Source organism: Rosa chinensis, chromosome 5 (assembly GCF_002994745.2).
Source record: "Rosa chinensis cultivar Old Blush chromosome 5, RchiOBHm-V2, whole genome shotgun sequence".
Classification (NCBI taxonomy): domain Eukaryota; kingdom Viridiplantae; phylum Streptophyta; class Magnoliopsida; order Rosales; family Rosaceae; genus Rosa; species Rosa chinensis.
This window is the reverse complement of record NC_037092.1, coordinates 15,638,420-15,662,987: the sequence shown is the minus strand read 5'-3', so window position 1 is coordinate 15,662,987 and position 24,568 is coordinate 15,638,420. Positions and strand designations below refer to the sequence as shown.

The following is a 24,568-nucleotide window of genomic DNA, read 5'->3' as shown; positions in this document are numbered from 1 at the left end:
GGATTCTATTACCTATTGTGTACCTTGTAACTCCCTATATAAATGACTCCTATTATCAATAATAAACACAATTACAATCCTCCTACAATACGAGCCCTAACCCTAGCCGAAAAAAAAAAAAGGAAAAAAACCCCAATCACCAAAAACTGCCGCAAGCCTGCAGCCCTCCTGCCACAAGCCCTACAGTCCCTAGCCGCACACTCTGCTGCTCCCTGCCGCAAGCTCAAGCCCTACGCCCTGCTGCTGCCTGCCTCAGCTGCAGCCTCCGCACGCATCCGCCTACAACCTGCTGCAGTCCTGCAGCTACACTGCAGCCACATCGCAGCACCAAGTCCCTGCTGCTGCTCGACTTCTGCCGCAAGCCTCACCACCCTGCCCAGCCCGGTTGCTGTGCCCCCCCTCCGCCGCTGCAGCCCACAGTCCTGCAGCCTTACCCAGCGCGCTCGTGCGCCTGCAATCCTTGCACGACTCCCCCGCAGCAGCTAGCCACTGCTGCTGCCTTTGCACAGCAGCCCCCGCCAAGCACTTGCAGCCCCTACGCACCCGTGGCCCCTGCAGTCTGCCCCCGCAGCAGCAACTCCTACTGTCGAAAAAAAAAAAAAAACCCAGCAAAACAGAAAGAGGAAGAAGAAGACGCATAAAAGAAGAAGGGAGAAGGAGTGGGCCCAGAAGAAGAAAAGAAAGAAAAGAAGAAGATGGTGGAGATGTCAATCTCACCATAGAGGACTTCAAAGCTGAAGATGAAGTGCACAAGGATACAACAGATTTTGATTAGATTAGTCCTTTTATTTTTCCAAGAACTTTTGTAATGGCAATACGCCTTAGTCAATAAATGACAATTGTATTAACTCTTTCTTATGTGGCGGACCCAATAAAATGTGATGTCTAGGAAAGTCATTGAGATTATTGGTACTTAAGAGAGCCTCGCTCCACCAACATCTCTATCTACTTTCCTGGTCATATTTGATTGGAGTTACCAAACGGATAGAGTGACTAGAATGTGTCTTAGTTTGATTTTATTTTGGATTAGATTTTGGAAACTTTGATGTAATCATTGGCTATTAATAAAGTGTCAATTCTTTTACTTAATGTCTTGGACATACCTTAATTCGAACTTTATTATATAAGAGCCAATAGTTTCATGTGGAAACACATTATGAGAATGGACAGAGTTCCTTTGCATCACCTCTAATTACTACGGACATAAACGAGTATTAGAGAAACTTATGTGTCGCTCTAGTGGGTTGTATGCAACCACTATTCGAGTTATTGAATCCAACCATGTCATGAGAGATGACTTATGGGATTCTGACACATATAGGCTTTGGCATGATGATCCGTGTATTAAAGACTTTACACGGACATCCATTTTTAGAACGAAGAAAAGTAAGAACCAATAATTGGTTCGAGGAGCTGCACATGCCCCTCATGGTGCCATGATTGTGCAAAGACCAGCCACACATGGTCGACGCCGCCTACCCCCTGCGGTAAATACATGGCATTGACGCCATAAACCCTTATTCAACTCCTCTCCCTACTTCTCAAGTCCATTGTGACATTGTGGCTTAACCAAAACCTTCATTGGTTGATTATAAGGCCCATGTTTCATTCTGTAAAGCATGTTATTTAGGATTGAGACCATCCTATGCAAAGGAGATTGAGGAAATAATTCCATTCTCACAAAGAATCTAAGGGAATTCTGTGGATTTGATTAACCAACTTGCGGACCGTATAGATGTTTTATGGTGTTGGTTGATACGCAAACACGATTGTTCCGTGTTGTGCCATTATCCACTCATAATGCTGCTTACACTACATTCCTAGCACATAACATATGGCTACGGGCTCACTACCCAGATCATCCTGTTCAGTTAATTTGACTTGATAATGGTAGAGAGTTTACATCAAAAATTTTCGATGACTATTGCATATCATTGGGTATTGATATCTACACACCCAATTGATCTCGCGGAAAAGCCACAATTAAACGACTACGATGGTAGCCCGGACATTGGTAATGCGCACCAATATTTCCGCTTGGGTTATGCAATATCGCATGCAGCTATGCTAATTCGTCTACAACTCATAGGAGCCACTTAACTTTTTTTTGCATTACAGATAGTGACTGGGTTCGAGTCTAATATCTCGTATTTATGCATATTTGAGTGTGCGGCTCATGTGCCAATTGCGCTGCCACAATGCATCAACATGAGTCATTGTAACGAATGCATATATATATTTGTTGGACATGAGTCTCCAACTATAAGTCTGCTATGTAGAACCCTTGACAGGCGATCTCTATTTCGCTGGATTTGCGAATTGTCACTTTGATGAGACAGTCTTCCCGTCGTTAGGGGGAGATTAGAACGTCAATGTTCAACAGGAACGACAGGAATTGTCGTGGTCTGTCCCCACTATGTCTCATCTTGATCCCCTAAAAGTGACGAGAACATATATACCTGCTGCAAACATGCCTGCAAGGATTGATGTCCCCACAAGAGAACATGGTGCCACCCAGAGAAGATGGGTACGGCAACACCACCATGGATGGTGGTATGGTGACGCTGCAAAGATGGTATAATGGCGTCATAGGCCATGTGTTTCGCTAGAGAGAGTAGGAGACCCATAGGTTCGATGGATTCTCGCCCTAAGAAGAGAGCGAGTTTGGCACAACTTGATCAATTGATCATTGATACTCAAAATCCGTCTCATGAGAATATTTTGAATTGTGGTTATGTTCAAGAGACATCGTTGGGGGACGCCTCAATGTTAGAACCAATTCCTGAGAATATAGAGATCTCTATAAACTACACTAGTGTACATGAGGACGTGGAATTGTTGAGACCAATGACATCGAACCCCTACTCCATTGAAGAATGCCAACGTAGAGAAAATTGGCCTAAATGGAAAGATGCGATCCAGGTTGAATTGAATTCACTAACGAAGAGGAAGGATTTCGGGCCTTAGATGCCAACACCTCCTAACATAAAACCTATTGACATTAATAGGTCTTCGTTAGATAGTGTGATGAGAAAAAGAGAAGGTAATCTCGCCTTATGGAGCAAGGTTTCTCACAACGCCCTGAAATCTACTACGAGAAGACATATTCTCTCGTAATGGATGTCATTGCACTCCACTACCTTGTCGGTTTGGTAGTTTCCAAATAACTGAACAAGCAGCTTACGAATGTGGTCACTACGTATCTCTATGGGGATCTAGATACGGAATATAATGAAGGTTCTTGTGGACTTCATTTATCCAAGTCAAGTGGCTCTAGACCACGGAGCGTATTTGCAACGAGGTTGAAATGCTCATTAAAATGACAACTTGATTGGGAAGGGATATGATGAACTATGCTCACACGTTTCCATGACAAGTTTCAGATTTGCAATTGTCGCGGTTTATGTTGATAAACATAATTGAAACCCTTGAGAGTTAAGGGAAACCGCTGAACACCTTAAATCTGAGTTTGAGAACACAGTTTTGTCTAGATTCAGAACTTGTATACCGTGTTAATAGATGCTTAGGCATTTTGATAAAGTCAAAAATGCACTCCCATGTTCGTCTGTAGTCTTGGCCTTAAAAGGGATCCGTTTCGTCCCAGGGATGATGACGAAGACGTGTTAATAGCAGAAGTGCTTACTTATGTACAATAGGCGCATTATTGTACTTAGCACAATACAAGACCGGACACCTCAATTATTATAAACTTGTTGGCTAGACATAGCCCCGCGCCAACGCAACGCCATTAGATTGGTATAAAGACAATCTTTCGATATTTGAGAGGTACGATTGATATGAGCTTGTTCTATCCCTACAGAGAGAAAAAAAATGACGGAAGTGTGGGATCGGACCCCACAAGGCAAAATGCCACCTTCCGTGCTCCTCCTCCCCTCCATCAAAATGACAACAAGTACGTCTAAATATTGAAGTGAACCAAATCCGATCAGAGGATATTGTAGCGGACTTATTTACTAAGTCGTTACCAAAATCCACCTTCGAGAAACATGTGAAGAGCATCGGATTGAGAAAGTTATCCGAACTCCCATGATTGTGGCAATCAGGGGGAGATATTGACAAAAGGGGGAGGCATGATGTCTACATATTCGATCTCGAAGAGTGAAGGACCTGTTGTGCTCTTTTTGTCCTTCGACCAGAGTTATTTTTGTCCCACATGGTTTTGTTACCTGGCAAGGTTTTTAACGAGGCAACAATCAAAGCGTCATCACCGAGTTTGAGCAGCACAAGGGGGAGTGTTGAAGGATGTCGACATAATGTGTGCCTCTACAAACTAAGGTTTAGAGTTGTAATAGGAAAGTGTTCTAGGTATTAAATTGTATTCGGATTCTATTACCTATTGTGTACCTTGTAACTCCCTATATAAAGGGCTCCTATTATCAATAATAAACACAATTACAATTCTCCTACAATAAAATATTAATTCTTGCTGGACTTCCTAGTGAATATGGTCATATCAGACAGATTATCAGAGGGAAAAACAATATGACTATGGATGAAATAAGGTCATTGCTGTAGAATTTGAGATCGAACTTGAAAATAGGGCAATACCTTTATCGTCTTTAGCAGCTATGATTGCGCACAACACATCACCTAAATTGTTTGGTACTAATGGTTATGTTGATATTCACTCTGGGTTTGTAACACCTAAGTTGCCTCATATTTGGTGTGCCACAAGCAACTTACAATCCACATGTGACCAATTGCCATGTTATGCCAACTGGTGTTGTGAATACTTGTAGAAACTATGTAGCTGGTCCTACTGGTTCAGTACCTTAAATTGGATTTGCTCCACTTGCTACAAGTCAACCTACAACCGTGGTACAAGTTTCTGGCTTTGTTCACAATGGTCCATTAATCCCAAATGCTGCGTATACTCCAAATGCTCTGATAAATAATGGGGCTGTTGCAACACAAAGTGGCTATGTCATGAGTACTGTACCTCAACTCCAAAATAATGGATTCATGATGAAAGTACCAGCTTCTAGGCCTGCAGGACCAGCTCAAATCAATGGCACATGTCTTTCTCAATCACCTGGCCGGTATTGTACAAGAACCTCTTTACAACCATCTTCCTAGTGATTACACTTGGCATCATGGTGATAGGTCTCTAATACAAAATGGAAACTTAATTGGGTCACATGGAGATCTTGTGCAGCACAAAGAAAAATTTTCAAATAAAAATTTCACTCGGCAACATGAGAATCTCATACGGCAACATGGTGGAAGTAACAAGTTTAGTCCACAAGGAGGTTCTCCTTACTTTTCTGATGACTAAAGTCAAGGCTATTCAAACGGTGGATGCAATGGCAATGGAGGCAGAAATTTTAACAGCAAATCAAGATCTCAGTTCAACATCAATCAAGGCTACAATAACAGTAGTGATGGGTTTTCCAACAGAGGTTTTAATATGAACAAGAGCAGAAATTTTAACAACAATGGAGACAATGATGGCTTTACTTCTAGCAATTATAATATTTACAGCAAGGTGATGTTTATCCTAACTTTCCTAATAACAACTTTGATGGAAACAGAGGTAAACATTGTTTGTCAAATTTGTGAGAAACAATGTCATGGGGCATACAAGTGTTATTACAGGAATTCTCAACAACAGCAAGAGGGATCAAGTTCTTCGGTTGTATGCCAAATTTGGGACAAACCTGGTCACTCTGCGTACAAATGTTATCATAGAAATTCTCAACTTCCTTTTCAGTCTAAAGTTGCGGCTACACCTCAGTTATCCAGCCTTACTCAGTCTCCTTTAATGATCACTCCAGCTTCAAATGCAATTTCCAATCACAAGGGATTTGTTTTTGCAATTCCGGATAGCACTCTACTACATTGTAGGCATGCCTCTCATTCTGTGGTATGTCAGGCACTACCACTCATTCCTCCTGGTTGAAACTGTTTGTTTGGTTCCAAAACCAGTCTGGTTGCAAACATTCTCTTTTGAGTGTGTGCGCAGGCATGCCAGCACCGTGGGGTGCAGTCGTCGGGGAGTCCCTTGACCTAAATTTTGTCAAACGCTGTCGACGAGGAGAGCACCAACCTCGTCACAAGGTTCTTTTCTATGACTTTCAGAAAAGGACTTTTTGCCTTACAGATAAGGGCTTTGCTTGTGATCTCTTCGAGTCACTGAATCGATACTCAACGTTGTAGGTTGAGAAGAGCAATCACCGGGAAGTTTGGAGAAAGAACGAGTTTGCTAAAGCGTATCTTTTAGCTTCGCTGGGTTGCGAAGAAGTACCCTTGCTTCGCTGGGTTGCAACTAGGTTGCAGGCAGATTTGCTCCGGAGAGGCTTTGATAATCTGTGCTATTAGTTGATTGAAGAGTTGTGTCGTTTCGTCCTTGAACCTGGTATTTATACCCTAGGGTTTTGACTGTTCCTTTCCATAGAAGGATTATTGATTGAAGTTTCTTATTCAATCTCCGCTACTTGATTCCAATAAGGGCTCGTTTTCCTTATGGATCTCGGAAAGGATGAAGCTATAACCCAAACCCAAGTAGACTTAATTTTAGGCCGCAAGTATCGGCCTGCTATGCTAAATCCCCTAAATGGATCTTGCCAAAATTACTTTTGGGCTCAAACACTATTATCAAAGGACTCTGCTGCAACCTAGTGCTTGGCCCTACCACCAATAGTTTGAGGGGGGATGTTAAGGGTCAAAGGTAAAAATGTAGAAGGAGAAAATTAAGAGATAATAAGGACAGAAGGAGGAGTTCTGGGACTCTAAATAGCTAAGTTTAAGGGTAATTTTGTAAATTGATTAAGGGAGTGTGGTTTGTAAAAATTGGAGTGCTTATTTCAGTAACCTATAATATACGTGTTGTTCACTCTATATTTCATATGTATGAATATTGAATAATAGACAGGTCCTTACAATCCTTATGTCTAAGGGTACAAGCATGCAATAAAATAAATCAAGGTACTAGTATAGGATGCAAACATGATGTTTTCTTTTGTTCTGTTTTCTATTTGTATACATGTCTTAGTGAGAAGTTAATTGCAATTGTTGGGATCATATGGCAAGTAGTAGAATAAGCTTGACTTGATGTAAATTATGAGAAATTTTTCTATCCTACAGTAGAACCACATAGGACTGCCACATGGTATGCCGCCCCAGTCAGAATTTCCCACGTGGATTTTTTTTTTCCATCTAATATCAGGCTAAATTATCCCTGCATTTAACCAACAATAAACCAAACCAGCGTGAAAAAAAAAATAGTTATGCCTTCCATTAGCTACTGCGGTTAAAGAAACCTTAAGGAATAAAATTCTAATACTATCGTTTTTCTCATCACCCAAAGTATTCACTGCTAATTCGTCTTCTCATTCATCTACAAAGTTTGTAGTTTCTCTCTCTAACAATGAATGGAGATGGAGCCAAAGATCATAATCAAGGTAAACAAAATCTTCAGCTAAGTTATTTTAAGTCTGATATGATTAAATCGATCATGTGTGTACTTGGATTAATTAGAATTCCAGAATAACCTCGTTACAGTATTTTATAAGTTGAGAAAGTTAGGTGCTTCTGGGAAATTGAAGAACGAGAAGATTAAGGGTGGGTTTGACGAGAAAGTGCTGGGGTGAGGAGAGTGACCAAGGTTGTGAAACAGGGGAAGCAGTTGGATTGTAGCATCATAGTGGTGGTGGGTCACGAGAGGTTTAGCGGGTGTGATTTGGACCGGGGAAGGCTACGTAGATTATTCATTATTGATGGGATTCAAAAGGTCAAAATGTTGCTATGAATGCTAGGAAATTTACAGATTCATATATATATATATATATATATATATATATATATATTGGCTTCTTATACGTAATCATACATATCATGCATGTTCTACACATCATGCATGTACCTGAGTACTCATACATAACCATACATAGTCATGCAAGTTTAAATTCCGTGAACTGTGCATCCCAGCATTTTCTTCAACATCTGAACTGTACATAGTCATACATAGTCATGCATGTAGGATTCTTCTTCAAGTAGTTATAAGCAACAGTATGATAAAGGGAAACAAGTCTAATAATATATACAGTTGTAAGGTAATACACACAAGTAAAGCAAGTTTTTTTTTTTTTTTGGGTGTATATTGTTAGAGATTATACAATATGACTGCAATGAAATATCTTAGAATAAGCACATAAAAACTCATATACTATAATTGGCATATTAGGAGTGTTGTAGTAGTCGCATCCTAGTTTAGGACTGCAACAGTGTATCTATCGTAGTGTCTGTAGATTTACATGAATATGACAAATATAGGATTGATATAGTATTCTGATCCTAAGTTAGGATGCGTAAATCATTGCAATCCTATAATACGATAATCTCATATGTAAGATAATGACTATGTCAAATACAAGATTGTTATTCAACAGCAACACGAATCATAAATAATAAGCATAATCTGTAGTAGAATAAGTGTAAATTTAAAGCAAGATTTATAAGAGCATGTGATACTAACACGATGGAGTGCCACTGTCCATTGATGCTTCTCCAAGATCCACTCTTTATCTCAATTGTTAGATGGGATAATTATTTGAGTGTGTGTAGTGTTCTTGCAGGGATCAATGTAGGCTGTTCAATCTCCTTATGTAGACAAGGCAAATGAGGCAGTTCCTTCCATCAAGGAACTGTCATGTAACTGCCATACCTTTGTCTGATTGGTTTGATCCAAATAACCATACAATTTGAATTTCAAATTCAAAATAGATCATTATCATAAAACCAATTCTCGATTACAGGTTTTATGTATTTATATGTGTTACTATTTTGACTCAAAACATCTCACATATATCAGTCTAAGAAATATTGCTGACATCTAGTTCTAATGAGTTTTACAATCTCCCACTGAACTAGATATCAACAAGATTGTTTATATATATATATGAGTTGCTTCCAAAATGTGCACCTGAGTCCAACAACACAATCTGTTTTTCAAAGTTCTGTCAATTATACTTAACTGCATTGAACTAGAGAAAATTACAATGTTTTGATAAAACATTGGTCTTCTAAAATCACAATACAATGAGCAGAATCACATGAACTACCTCAAGTATGATTTTGTACATGTTTCAAAATATACAGTAATCGATTTGTAATAGATGTATGATCCAAAATCATTTCCAACTTGATAGAGAGCTGTATCTATATTTGCTGATTTCATATCAGCATTAGAATTTCTGCATATGTACATCCATAATCTATACAGCAAATGAATGTTGAAAATTAGCTTCATTCTAATAATGAATATCAGATAATGAATTTCATGAAGTTGACTGATTAAAATAAATACAGAGTCATACAATTTATTTATATAACTAATTCACATGAAATGCATCACACATCTATAGAATCTAAGACTCCCATATTCTTCACATGATTGATGAACACAGAAACTGGTAACGCCTTGGTTAAAGGATCTGCCAGTTGCTCCTTTGTTCCTATCTTAATCACCTCCACCTCATTGTCTCTAACACTTTCTCTAACTGAAAAATATTTAACATCTATGTTTCTAGAACCAGATGTTCTTCTGTTATTCTTTGAGAAGAATACTGCTGCAACATTATCACAATAAATAGGCAGAGGTCTTTATATGGAATCTACCATCCCCAATCTCAATATGAAATTTCTTAGCCATAAAGCATGTGCAGTAGCTTCATAAATGGCTATGTATTCTGCTTGAAACGTGGAAGTGGCTGTTAAGGATTGCTTGTTTGTTTTCCAAGAGATTGCACCTCCAGCTAGCATGAAAATATAACCTGATGTGGATTTCAAATCATCTGAGTCTTGCTTGTAGGATGCATCAGTATAAGCTTTTACTCTTAATTCCTGATCCTCCAATTTCTTATACACAAGCATATGATCTCTTGTGTTCTTCAAATACCTTAAAACTTTCTTCCTATCCACCCAATGTTCATGTCCTGCATTTGATTGGTATCTTGACAACATATTCACAGCAAAAGCTATGTCGGGTCTAGTGCAAACCTGAGCATACATTAAACTCCCAACTAAGCTAGCATACGGTATCTTCTCCATTCCTTTCCTTTGCAATGCATTTTGAGGACACTGACCTTTATGCAATTTATCACCTTTTGACATAGGTGATTCACCAGACCTGCATTTCTCTAAACCAAACCTCTGTAGCATCTTATCAATATAGTTTTTCTGAGACAAACCAAGTGTGCACAAGCTTCTGTTTCTGGTAATCTTAATTCCAAGAACATAATGCGCTTCACCCATGTCCTTCATATCAAAGTTCTGCAGCAAAAACTCCTTGGTAGATTTCAGTAGATTGATATTGCTATTGGCTAGCAAAATATCATCTACATATAGGATCAAAAATACCACTTCACTCCCACTAACCTTGCAGTATATACACTCATCTAACTTATTCTCTTCAAATCCAAACTTGGTAATGACTTCATCAAACTTTAGATACCATTGTCTGGATGCTTGTTTGAGTCCATAAATGGACTTTTGGAGTCTCCAGACTTTCTTCTCATCATCAACAAATCCCTCTGGCTGTAACATATATATCTCTTCAAGCAAACTTCCATTCAAAAAAGCTGTCTTGACATCCATCTGGTGCAACTCCAAATTGTAGTGTGCCACCAAAGCCATGATTACTCTGAATGCATCCTTTGTTGAAACTGGAGAAAATGTCTCATTGAAGTCAATACCTTCCTTTTGATTATATCCCTTTGCAACCAATCTGGCCTTGTGCCTCTCCACTTTTCCATTTGCATCCTTTTTGGTTTTAAAAACCCACTTGCAACCTATGGGTTTCATATCTTCTGTTCTATCAACCAAAATCCAAACTTCATTTTTGGACATACTCAAAATCTCATCCTGCATTGCCATCTTCCATTGCTTACTCAAAATCTCATCCTGCATTGCCATCGTCCATTGCTCACTGTGCTTTGATTGCATAGCCTCTGTTAGTGATACTGGATCTTCTTCCCCCAAATCAAGTTCAACTTCGGTTAAGTACAACTTGTAGTCATTAGAAATTGCTGGTTTTCTGGTTCTGGTAGATCTTCTCACTGTTTCTGATGCACCAGCAATATCTATTTCTGAGTTTTCAACACTTTCAGATTACTGAACTTGATTTTCATTTACTCCCTCTGCTACTGCGTTTTCATTTTCAGATGCCACTGCTTCTGCAAGTTGTGTCTCATTGTCTAGGACTGGTGTAATACTGCAATCCTGATCTGGGATTGATGCATTGCTGCAGTCCTGATTTAGGACTGATACATCACTGCAATCCTGATAGACGAACCATTCTTCCATATTCTGATGTGCTTGTTCTATGCTTGAACCTTCATCTATCTTTTCAAAATCATCAAATATTTCATCATAAAATGTGGCTCTGTGAGTTTCAAAAATTCTAGTGCCTCTTCTTGAGTTATAGAACTTGAATCCCTTCGATTTTTCTGAATATCCAATGAAATGAGCACTGACAGAGAGTGAGTCCAACTTATCATTCTTCTCCATGTTATAGACTCTTGCTTCTGCTTTACTGCCCCATACATGCATATGATTCAAGCTAGGCTTGTATCCACACTAAAGCTCAAAAGGAGTTCCTTTAACAGCTTTACTTGGTGTTCTATTGCATATATAGTTGGCCGTCTTTAAGGCTTCCCCCCATAAATACTTTGGAAGCCCTGATTTTGCAAACATGCTCCTTACCATATCCATTAAGGTTCTGTTTCTTCTTTCAGAAACACCATTCTGTTGAGGTGTGTATGGTGTTGTATATTGAGCTTTAATGCCACATTCTTCCAAATACATGGCAAAAGGACCTTTGTGTTGTCCTTTCTCAGTATACTTTCCATAGTATTCACCACCTCTATCTGATCTTACCATTTTGATAAGTTTTTCAGTTTCTCTCTCAACTTCAGTTTTGAACACTTTAAAAACATCTAAGACTTGAGACTTTTCAGAAATTAAATAAATAAAGCAATACCTAGAAAAGTCATCAATGAAGGTGACAAAATAACAATTTCCACAAATAGTTTGGACTGGAAAAGGACCACATACATCTGTATGAATAAGTTCAAGCAAGTTTTCAGCTCTTTTAGAACCAAAATTTCTAGCATTAGTCATCTTGCCTTTCAAACAACTCACACAAGTTTCAAAATCACCGAAATCTAATTGAGGTAAAATACTTTGCTTAACAAGTTCTTGTAGCCTAGACTTAGAAATGTGTCCCAACCTCTTATGCCATAGAAAAGATGAAGAACTAGGATTGCTCTTCCTTTTGGATCCTGATGATTTGTTTATTGACAGAACATCTTGAGGTTGGGATACTGCATTATTGACACAATCGACTAACCAATGACCATCTATCAACTTAGCATCACCAAAACAAACATTTTTAAAGTAGAAATACATGTCTATATTATTACTAGAAAATCCATAGTCACCACCTAATACAAATTGAGAACCTGAGATCAGGTTTCTCTTTATTGGTGGAATACAGTAAACATTGTTCAATACTAATACAAACTTATTCCTAAAACATAATTCAACAACTCCTACTGCTTGAACTGCCACCTTTTGGCCATTTGCTGCACAAACTCTTGTCTCATTCCTTCTTGGGATTGTTATCCTTGATAATCCCTGTAATGAATTGACAATATGTATAGGTGAGCCAGTATCAAACCATCATGAGTTGTCAAAATTAAAAACTTTAGACTCTACAAGAAAAATAGTTTTTGACAGAAATGTACCTTTCTTGTTCAACCAATTCTTGAATCCCTCACAATCCTTCTTGAAATGGCCTAACTTCTTACAAAAGAAACATTTCTTAGGACCTGAGAGCTTGAGAGACTTGCCCTTATTCAGATCAGTTTTCATAGGGTCTTTAGAAGTGCTTCCCTTGAACCTTTTATTTCCAAAGCTTTTCTTAAACTTTGGCTTTGACATGAGATTGATACTCACTGCTTTGCCTCTCTTATTCACTTCATCCTCCTCCTGCACACAAATAGAGATAAGTTCATTTAAACTCCATTTTTCCTTCTGTGTGTTGTAGAGGCTTTTGAGGTGGCTGTATTGTTCTGACAGTGAGTTCAATAGCAAGTGCACCAGAAAAGAGTCTTCAATGGTCACATTCAGATCCTTAAGTTTTCCAGCAATGTCAATGCCCTGCATTATATACTCTCTCATGTTTCCTTGACCATTGAATTTCATTCTGATCAATTTGTTCATCAGATTTCCAGTTTCAGCCTTGTCTGATACTTTGTATTTCTCTGCAATTGAGTTGAAGTACACTCTTGCATATTTTGAGTCTGGTATTCCCCCTTTCACAGCATCTGTCATGCTTTTCTTCATACAAATCATGGCCATCCTGTTGTGCCTGTGCCATTGTTGGAACTTGTCCCTTGTTTCTTTGTTTGCATTCGCAGGTAAGTCTGCAGGTGGTTCCTCCCTCAGAACATGATCAAAGTCCAGGATTCCCAGGTTCAGCTCTATGTCACTCTTCCACTTCTTAAAGTTCAAGCCATTGAGGAGTTCAATTTGATTGATACTCATGGGAAAATGCATGGCTGTGATACAATGAATTTAAATCAATCATATTGTTCCAGTGAAATAATTAATACACCAGAAATATAGGTCCCATATGTTAATCCAATTAGCATCTTGATGGAAAACTACATACTGATCAATAAGCTATAACATTTTCAAGAATTGGTATCATTTGTGATACACCGATCTCTAATGTCACATGAATGTTATTGAAGCATATATGTAAACTCAAATAACCAAATGTTTGGAAACTAATTTCTTTGGAAACTAGTATCAAATTAATTTTAAGTATAAGTGAGTCTATGTTTTCTGTTGATAAATGAGTCAGTTTATCCATTTATACAACAACCACTTCGATGGTATGATATACATGTATGAATAAGATGATCTAGAAAACACTTCAATTTGCATATAATCTTGAATACATGGCTACTTTGGCAGCATAATGTGTTGTATCATATATGCAGTAATTTCTGAAAATATTCTATTCTGCAGATCTTCAAGATTATTATCATGTATTATCTTGTAGATAAGTATCGCAGATAAATCATGAATCATAAAGCATGATGACGTTATTAACTTTGCAGTGCAATATGAAAATCATAACATGAATATCCAAGGGCACCACTTATGCAGAAGTTAAACAAATTTAAACTGCAGCAAGGATTCTAGTTCAAGAACCGGTTGTGCAGTAATATGTAAACTAGTATCAAATTCTAAGATGATCATGAGAATAAGACTAAAACAAATACTTTAACAATCTTTATTTGAGCATAGTAGGCTCTGATACCAATTGTTAGAGATTATACAATATGACTGCAATGAAATATCTCAGAATAAGCACATAAAAACTCATATACTATAATTGGCATATGAGGAGTGTTGTAGTAGTCGCATCCTAGTTTAGGACTGCAACAGTGTATCTATCCTAGTGTCTGCAGATTTACATGAATATGACAAATAAAGGATTGATATAGTATTCTGATCCTAAGTTAGGATGCGTAAATCATTGCAATCCTATAATACGATAATCTCATATGTAAGATAATGACTATGTCAAATACAAGATTGTTATTCAACAGCAACACGAATCATAAATAATAAGCATAATCTGCAGTAGAATAAGTGTAAATTTAAAGCAAGATTTATAAGAGCATGTGATACTAACACGATGGAGTGCCACTGTTCATTGATGCTTCTCTAAGATCCACTCTTTATCTCAATTGTTAGATGGGACAATTATTTGAGTGTGTGTAGTGTTCTTGCAGGGATCAATGTAGGCTGTTCAATCTCCTTATATAGACATGGCAAATGAGGCAGTTCCTTCCATCAAGGAACTGTCAATTAACTGCCATACCTTTGTCTGATTGGTTTAATCCAAATAACCATACAATTTGAATTTCAAATTCAAAACAGATCATTATCATAAAACCAATTCTCGATTACAGGTTTTATGTATTTATATGTGTTACTATTTTGACTCAAAACATCTCACATATATCAGTCTAAGAAATATTGCTGATATCTAGTTCTAATGAGTTTTACATATAACATTGTACGATAATTTATACTCGTTTCAAAAATGAATTTGTGCAACTGTTTTCTGGTTTCAATAATATGGACATGCTATGATACTTCAGGCGAGAAGACTTTTTATTTTTTTTATTTTTAAAGAATACAGGGGAGAAATATGCTACCGATGGAGAAAATAGCTGATAACAGTAGTTTGGGATTTAGCTTGGATTTTGCTGATGTTATGCTATACTCTTGAAGACTTTAGCATGTATTTGTTTGGGATTCTAGTATTTTCTTTTATTGGAGTGTAATGCTTATTTGGAATGAGTTTGGTTATGCTTAGTAGAATCCTATTTCTACCTTTTTGGTTCACATCTGATCTCTATGATTTTCTATGATCTCTATCTCTCTCTGTCTCTCTGATTTTTTTTCTTTCTTTCTGATAAGTCTTTCTCTATCTCTATCTTTGTGCCTCTAATGATTGATTATTGCTGATCTATTTCATTGGTTACCTGGAAAAGAATATATAAATATGTATATAGTACACTACAAAAGATTGGCAAAATACATGAATAGAACACACTGATCAATCCCTAATTAAGCTGCTGTATATTTTAGGCAATTAACCATGAGTCACAAAGTGCAAGCTTGATATCATATTCATAACCTACAACACATAACTACTCACAACCATGCATATAACTTGGGGCAGTTGCATGATTTAGTCCGTGAGAAACGAGCCCATTCTCCTGCATGGACAATCCTCAGGTCGGTGGGTACCATTCTCACCACAAAGGATATAGTAACCAAAATAGAAATGTATGTGCCACTGCAATAATTTTCACCCTAGAAACCTTTATAAATCCCTCCTCTAGAGGTTGATCACCCAGACGTGTGCTACTGCTGAGGCCATCCTGGCCATCTTTCAACTTGTCAACAAGACCTGGTTCTAAGTTCCTTCCATTATTACAACAAAAAGAGAAAGAAAAAAAAAACCGAGAGAGAGAGAGAGAAAGATCAGGCTGATGATGATGATGACAAAACCAAAAAGAGTAGTCACATGACATTGAATAATACAAATAAGGCAATTCATATACAAGTACTCACTGTGCATCCCAGCATTTTCTTCAACATCCGATTATCATGCACCAAAGAATGGAAACCCACAGACCTTATAAACCTCTTTAAACCCACAGAATGGCATGTAACTTTCTCACTTGCTAGCAGGACTTGCTCATGGTTCCATTATTGAATATATATATATATATATATATATATATATATATATATATATATAAAATCAACGTGATGATGATGATGAGCCCAAAATATAATAAAACCAGATGGTATTGAATATATAGTAGTAGATATGGAACCCTTCTTAATCTGAAGAGAGCTAGCAAAGGTTGAATGTTCCAACAATAACTCTAACACCAATAACTCAATTCAAACTAGCTGCACCTGTTACACCAATAACTCAATTCAAAAATGAAGTACACATTCATCTTCAGTCTTTACACTATTTCTTGACAGCGAAATAACATAACCACAACATACTTGGGATATGGTGCTAGCCATTTATCTGGCTTCTTGAACTCAATGTTTGTTGGACTGCAGGCTAATGCTTCTTCTAGACTCTCAGCTTCAAAACTTTCTAACAACACTCAATCCAATCTCAGCTTCATAAACCTGCACACGATACAACATGAACAGATTCAGAGAGATGATTGTGGTTCATAAGGAGCCATAGAAGTTATTCCTTACAAGGATCACAACTTCCATATTTCTACTTATACCATCAATCTACTCATACCGAAAGGAAACAGAGAAGAAGCGGCGGTCCTTGGAAGCAGGGACGATGGCGAAGTCGGTGAGATGCAAGAGAGAGAAAAGGCTTCGGGCTATTCCCAAAGCGATGGAAGAGCCCTACTATGAGAAGAAAGACAAGGCCAAGCTCGCCGTCCAAGAAGCAGCCCTCGCCGCCCTTAAGCATCCTATAAAGCCCTCTTGTAAGGCCTCCTCTTCTATGGAGATCGTCCCTGTCAACACCTCAACGCCTTCTGAAAATGCCATGGGTATGCTTCTCTTCAACAACCCATATGCTAATTTTTGGCTTAATTAAATTGTAATTATGCCATTTTTATTGTGTTTTGCTTAAACTTGGTGTGAAACCATTTGGCTCTAAATAAAGATATTGAGTATTTTTCTGCGATGTTTTCAGAATGATTCAAGCTAGTAACTTTAGTGAGTAAGAAATTGGTGCATGGTTTACTGAATTTGCAGTTTTTGACAATTTGGGCTGATTCTGTTGTGCGACTTTGATATGTGGATTTCTGTTTAAGTATGAGAGTTTTAAGAGAGATTAATGAGAGAATTGTGTATTCAATATTGAGAATATAAGCCTTATATATAGGGATTATAGAGTACATGTTCTAACATTACAAGGAAAACTATTCCGTATAGGACTAGGAATTCTAGAACATTCTCTCCTATTACAATAATGAAACTAATCCTAGTTTGAATAGGCACACATAAGTCAATTTCCTTCAACACTCCCCTTTGTACCACTCAAACTTGGTGGTAATGCTTCTTCCGTTGCCTCATTAAAAACCTTGCTCGAGTGAAAAATCCTGTGGGACAAAAACAAGCTCGAGGAGGGGAAAAAGAGTACAACACGTCATTCACTCTTTGAGATCGAACATGTAGACATCATAACTCCCCCTGATGTCGATATCTCCCCCTGATTGCTACAATCATGGGAGTTCAGATAACTTTTTCAATCCGATGCTCTTCACATGTTTCTTGAAGGTGGATTTAGGTAACGACTTAGTGAATAAGTCTGCTACATTATCCTCTGATCGGATTTGATTCACTTCAATCTTTAGAAGTGATTGTTGTTGCTGATTGTAAAAGAATTTAGGCGATATATGCTTGGTGTTGTCGCCCTTGATGAAACCTAACTTCATTTGCTCAATACAAGCTGCATTATCCTCATAAATGCATGTAGGTTCATCTGTGGTAGACTTCAAACCACAACTTCCTTGAATATGTCTAATTACAGACCTTAGCCATATACATTCATGCACGGCTTCGTGTAGAGCAATAATCTCTGCTTGATTATAGGAAGTAGCAACTAGGGTCTATTTTGTAGACCTCCAAGATATCGCAGTGCTTCCCATGATAAAGACATAACCCGTTTGGGAGCGACCTTTGTGAGCGTCAAAGAGATACCCTGCATCAGCAAAACCCATTAAAACACTGTTGTCATTTTGATGGAGGGAGTAGGTGGGCGGCGGCGGCAACATGGCCGGCGGCCAACTTTTGGAAGGTGGCATTTTTCCTCCTAAATTTTCGTCATTATTTTCTCTCTGTAGGGATAGAATAGGCCCATATCAATCGTATCTCTTAAGTATCGAAAGATTGTCTTTACACCAATCCAATGGCGGCGTGTTGGCGCAGAGCTATGTCGAGCTAACAAGTTCAATGCGAAGGACATGTCCGGTCTTGTGCATTGAGCTAAGTACAATAATGCGCCTATTGCACTTAAATAGGGCACTTCGGCCACTAATGATTCTTCTTCCTCATCCTTTGGACGAAATGGATCTTTTCCGGGCTCAAGACTACGGCCGATCTTGGGAGTACTCACAGGCTTTGCTTTATCTTCATTAAAGCACCTTAGGATTTTCTGAGTATATGCAGACTGATGGATCAAAATCCCATCACTAGGTGCTCGAGTTCTAAACTGAGACAAAACTATGTTTTCCCAAGATCTTTCATCTCAAATTCGGATTTCAAGTATTTAGCAGTTTCCTTCAACTCATCTAGAGTTCCAATTAGGTTCATGTCATCGACATAAACTGCTACGATTGCAAATCCGGAACTTGTTCTTTAATGAACACGCATGGGCATATTTCATTATTAATATATCCCTTCCCAATCAAGTAGTCACTTAGACGGTTATACCACATCCATCTGGATTGTTTTAATCCATATAGTGAGCGTTTTAATCTTATTGAAAACTCGCTCCGTGGTTTAGAGCCACTTGATTTGGGTAATTGAAGTCCATCTGGAACCTTCATATATATCTCTGAATCTAGATCCCCATAAAGATATGCTGTAACCACATCCATAGGCTGCATGTCAAGTTTTTCAGAAACTACCAAACTGACAAGGTAGCGGAACGTTATAACGTCCATTACAGGAAAATATGTCTCCTCGTAGTCGATTCCAGGGTGTTGTGAGAAACCTTGCGCCACGAGGCGGGCTTTATATCTAACCACCTCATTTTTCTCATTACGCTTTCTAACAAAGACCCATTTATGGCCAACAGGTTTTACATCTGGGGGTGTCTGTGTTATAGGCCCAAATACCTGTCTCTTTACTAGTGAATCCAATTCATCCTGGATCGCATCTTTCCATTTAGGCCAATCCGCTCTTCGTTGACATTCTTTGACAGAGCGAGGTTCGATATCATCATATTCTATAATTCCTTTTGCAACATGATATGCAAATGCATCATCAATAGCCATAGAATTTATATCCATCATCTCATGTACACTAGTGTAATTCATGGAGATCTCTCTATTCTCTGGAATTGGTTCTGACATTAGAGCGTCCCCCAATGATGTCTCTTAGACATAACCATAATCCAGAATATTCTCATGAGATTGATTACTCACATCAATGATTAATGGATTATTTTGTGCCAAACTCACTTTCTTTCTAGGGCGGGAATCCATCGAACCTATGGGCCTCCCGCGCTTCCTGGCAGGAGCCATAGGCCTAGCCACAATGTCACCAAGAGTGGAGATGTTGGCACCATGCTCAGGTATCCTTGAGATGGGGTCATGTCCTTTAATTTTAGGGACATCAATCCTTGCAGGCACGTTTGCAGCATGTATGTGTGATCTCGTCACTTTAGCAATATCAGAAAACGCATTAGGCATCGATTCTGCTACATTCTGAAGATCGAGAATTCTCCGTACTTCAATTTCGGACTGTGCAGTTCGGGGATCAAGATGAGACAGAGTGGGGACAGACCACGACAATTCCTATCGTTCCTGTTGAACATTTATGTTCTTATCTCCCTCTAATGACGGGAAAACTGTCTCATCGAAGTGACATTGTGACAATCAGCGAATCTAGCGGTAAAGAGATCGCCTGTCAAGGGTTCTAAGTAGCGGACAATCGTTAGAGAATCATATCCAACATAAATGCCTAATCGTCATTAAGGACCCATTTTGGTGCTCTATGGAGCCGCAATTGGCACATAAACTGCACATCCAAATATGTTTAAGTGTGAGAGATCAGGCTCATACCTAGTCACCATCTGGGATGCAGAAAAGGGTTGAGTGGCAGTGGGCCTTAGACGAATAAGCACAGCAGCATGCAATATTGCATAGCCCCAAGCAGAAATAGGGAGATTGGTGCGCATTACCAATGCCCTAGCGACCATTTGTAGTCATTTAATGGTGCCTTCTGCGAGACCATTTTGGGTGTGAACATGAGGAACTGAATGTTCAACTTCAATCCCAATGGACATACAATAATCATTAAAAGTTTTTGATGTAAACTCCGTAGCGTTGCCTAATCTTATAGACTTAATAGGATGATCAGGGTGGTGAGCTCTTAACTTAATAATTTGTGCGAGCAGTTTAGCAAATGCAGCATTCCTTGTGGACAATAGCATGTCATGTGACCAGCGTGTCGATGCATCAAGCAACACCATAAAATATCTAAATGGTCCACAAGGTGGTTGAATAGGTCCACAAATATCACCTTGGATTCTTTGCAAGAATGATATATTTTCTTTAGTGTCCTTTGCATAGGATGGTCTCGATCCTAATTTTGCAAAAGAGCAGGCTTTGCAGAACGAATGATGGGCTTTAGAAACAACCAATGAGGATTTTGGTTGAGCCATGAAGTCACAATTGACTTTAGACGTAGAGGAGGAGTCAAAGAATGGTCCATAGCGTCAAAGCCATTTTGTTGTCGTACGGGGTAGACGGTGCCGGTCCTAAGTGGCCTGTCTTGCACAGTCTTGGCACCGTGAGGCGCAAGTTCATCTCCTCGAACCAATTTTTGGTTCTTACTTCTGTTCGTTCTGAAGAATGGATGTCCGTGTGAAGTCTTTAATATACGGATCATCATATCACGACCTGAAAGTCTCAGACGGTCATGCCAAAGCCTATATGTGTCAGAATTCCATAAATCATCTCTCATAACATGATTGGATTCAATTATTCGAATAGTAGTTGCATACAACCCACTAGATTGACACATATGTTTCTGCAAGACTCTTTTATGTCCGTAGTCATTAGAAATGATGCAAAGGAACTCTTGTCCATTCTCACAATGTGTTTCCACATGAAAACCATTGACTCTTATATCTTTGAAGCTCAAAAGGGTTCTTTCAGCCCTAGGAGCGTAGAGAACTTCAGTGACATTAATGATTGTGCCATGTGGCAACAAGAATTGAGCTGGTCCTCGACCGTGAATCTATTTCGATGACCCTGCCATCGTAGTCACTGAAGATCGAGTAGGCGTCATCTCAAGAAATAACTGCCTATTTCGAAGTATGGTGTGCGTAGTAGCACTATCCACGAGGCATTCTAGCTCTCTAGGAAACATACTTGAATGAATAAAGTTCGAATCAAAATCGACACTTTATTTCAACGAAAGACCAATGATTACGACAAAGTTTCTAAATTTAATCCAAAAAGGATAATCAAACTTAGACAAGCAGTAGCTAGTTAGTTACTCAATCCGTTTGGTAATTCCAATTTGGTTGTGACCAGGTAAGGTAAGACGAGATTTTGGTGGAGCGTTGCTCACTTTTAAAACCGTTCTCTCAGTTCAAACATTTCCTAGACATCACAATTACTCTTGAGTACGCCTAGTGAGAAAGAGTTATAACCACTGTCTTTGTTGATAGTTTCCAAATTTTTGGATTTGAATTGAAACCAATGACGTTTATATAGTCAAATTTTTATGCTTACGAATGCTCTTAGTCCGTAGCCTACGAACGCTCTTAGTTTGTAAAAATCGTTGCTCAATGATGCTCTTAGTCCGAAGATTACTAACGCTTTTAGTTCGTATGTAGCGTGAATCCCCACGATTCCGCTTTTAGCAAATCGAACCCACATTACAGAAAGGTGGGATGTAGAAGAAGGGATTTTGTAAGTCCCCGAAGAAAAATAAAAATAAATTTAAATTTCAAAGACGGGAACAACTTACTAGTGAAAACTTACTCATGAATTTTAGAATTTGAAATTCTCAATACACGCCTGTATGATGCAGGCATGTAGGATTGCAGGCGTGCTATCGATCCTAGGTCGAGGATTGCAAACTATCTTTCAATCCCTGCTGTGTGGCCGATACAGGTCTGGCCGAGGTAAGCCGAGGAGCTGGCCGATAGATGCGTGCAGGGGCAGGCATGCAGATGAGGCTAGCGTGGGCTAGAAGCTACTGCAGTGATGCTTGAAGGTGGCAGTGGCGGTTTTCAAGGATTTTTTTTGTTGAAATTCGAAGCAGATTTGCCTCTGGATAGCTTTCACTTCGATTGGTGTAAAGGTCTCAAAACAATTTCAATAAGGCTGAAATTCTGAGGTCGGATAGAAGAGACAGAGACGAACAACTTTGATGAAGGAAGGATTTTGATCTGAGGTCCTGATCAAGATGTTTCAGAGCTTGTAAGTAGGCTAATCTGCACAGGAACGAGCGTCCTGTTGTGCTGCAGGGGTAGCAGGCGTGCGGCGATGCTGCAGGGGCAGTAGGCTGCACACAGGTGTGTAAGGGATGCAGGGGCAGCGTGCAGCGCAGGTGGGCAGCAGCGGCTAGTCTTGCAAGGGCTAGGTGCAACGGTGGAAAAGGTGATGTTGAAGAATTTTCTGGTTTTGGATTTTTGATCTCAAGGTTAGGGCTCGTGCTGATAACGTGTTTAAGTATGAGAGTTTTGAGAGAGATTGATGAGAGAATTATGTATTCAATATTGAGAATAGGAGCCCTATATATAGGGATTACAAAGTATATGTTCTAGCATTACAAGGAAAACTATTCCGTATAGGACTAGGAATTCTAGAACATTCTCTCCTATTACAATCATGAAACTAATCCTAGTTTGAATAGGCACACATAAGTCAATTTCCTTCAATAATTTCTATACTTCTGTTGTTGAAAATATATGTATGCATTTAAAAACTTGTGGTAATGGATAAAGGTAATTGAACAAACAATTAGAACTAGACAATTATTTTTTCGTAGATACTTGGATGACATCTTGTGTTAATTCTGTTGGTGTCATTGTAAAAAAGTTCATTCCCATTGGTAAGCGAGATATAAGACTAGTAGGATCTTTTCATGTAAATCAAGTTGATGATGTACTTGTCTTGGCTTGTTTTTCTTTTCAGGGAATTTGAAATTTTCATACTTTAGTGTTCATTATCATTATGCTTTATCACTTTTTAGTTATTAGATTACAGACATCTTGAATGATCATATTTCACAGACGAAAAAGATGGGTGAAATTTGAGTTTGTTATCAGCATATATCAGTTTATCGTTCATCCATATAAATTATCTTTACTCCCAGCTGTGTTGAAGTTTAATGATCCGGATGTTGTCTTCTCCATTTTGCAGATGTGGAGATGGCTGATGGCAGTCAAACAAAGAGTTCATTAAAACCTTTTGGTGGGGTGGGTAAGAAATCCCAACAGGTGTTCAAGCAGGGCAAGAGAAGCGTCATGGCAAGATCAAGGGCGGAAAGGTTAAGAGGCGTCATATCTGAGAGACTGATGTGTCTTGCATCTTAGAGAGATTTAAGTGTGTATTTTTTGAGAAATTGCAATTGTGGCTTACAGTTGATATATGTAGTCTCTGAGGTAGCTCTATTCCAAGGTTCCAAATTATAATTATCATTTTGTACCAATGCTAATACGCAAGACCAGTATGCTCCAATTGTCTATCATTGTGTGGTAAATCAAGCAACTTGTGTTACTTCTATTGTAGGAGAATTGTAATTGTGTTTATTATTGATAATAGAAGCCCTTTATATAGGGAGTTACAAGGTACACAATAGGTAATAGAATCCGAATACAATTGAATACCTAGAACACTTTCCTATTACAACTCTAAACCCTAGTTTGTAGAGGCACACATTATGTCGACATCCTTCAACACTCCCCCTTGTGCCGCTCAAACTTAGTGATGATGCTTTGATTGTTGCCTCGTTAAAAACCTTGCCAAGTAACAAAAACCATGTAGGACAAAAATAACTCTGGTCGAAGGATAAAAAGAGCACAACACGTCCTTCACTCTTCGAGATCAAACATGTAGACATCATGCCTCCCCCTGATGTCAATATCTCCCCCTGATTGCTACAATCATGGGAGTTCGGATAACTTTCTCAATCCGATGCTCTTCACATGTTTCTCGAAGGTGGATTTTGATAACGACTTAGTAAATAAGTCCGCTACATTATCCTATGATCGGATTTG

The 24,568-nt window shown here is 38.6% G+C and overlaps 1 protein-coding gene across 1 annotated transcript; it reads left to right on the top strand.

The window, feature by feature from the left end:
* Positions 1 to 16,933: 16,933 nt before the first annotated feature.
* LOC112203249 lies at positions 16,934 to 23,884 on the top strand. Its single transcript, XM_024344242.1, has 2 exons — positions 16,934 to 17,150; positions 23,712 to 23,884. The coding sequence occupies exons 1-2, from the start codon at positions 16,934 to 16,936 to the stop codon at positions 23,882 to 23,884; spliced, it is 390 nt and encodes a 129-aa protein (XP_024200010.1).
* Positions 23,885 to 24,568: the final 684 nt, after the last annotated feature.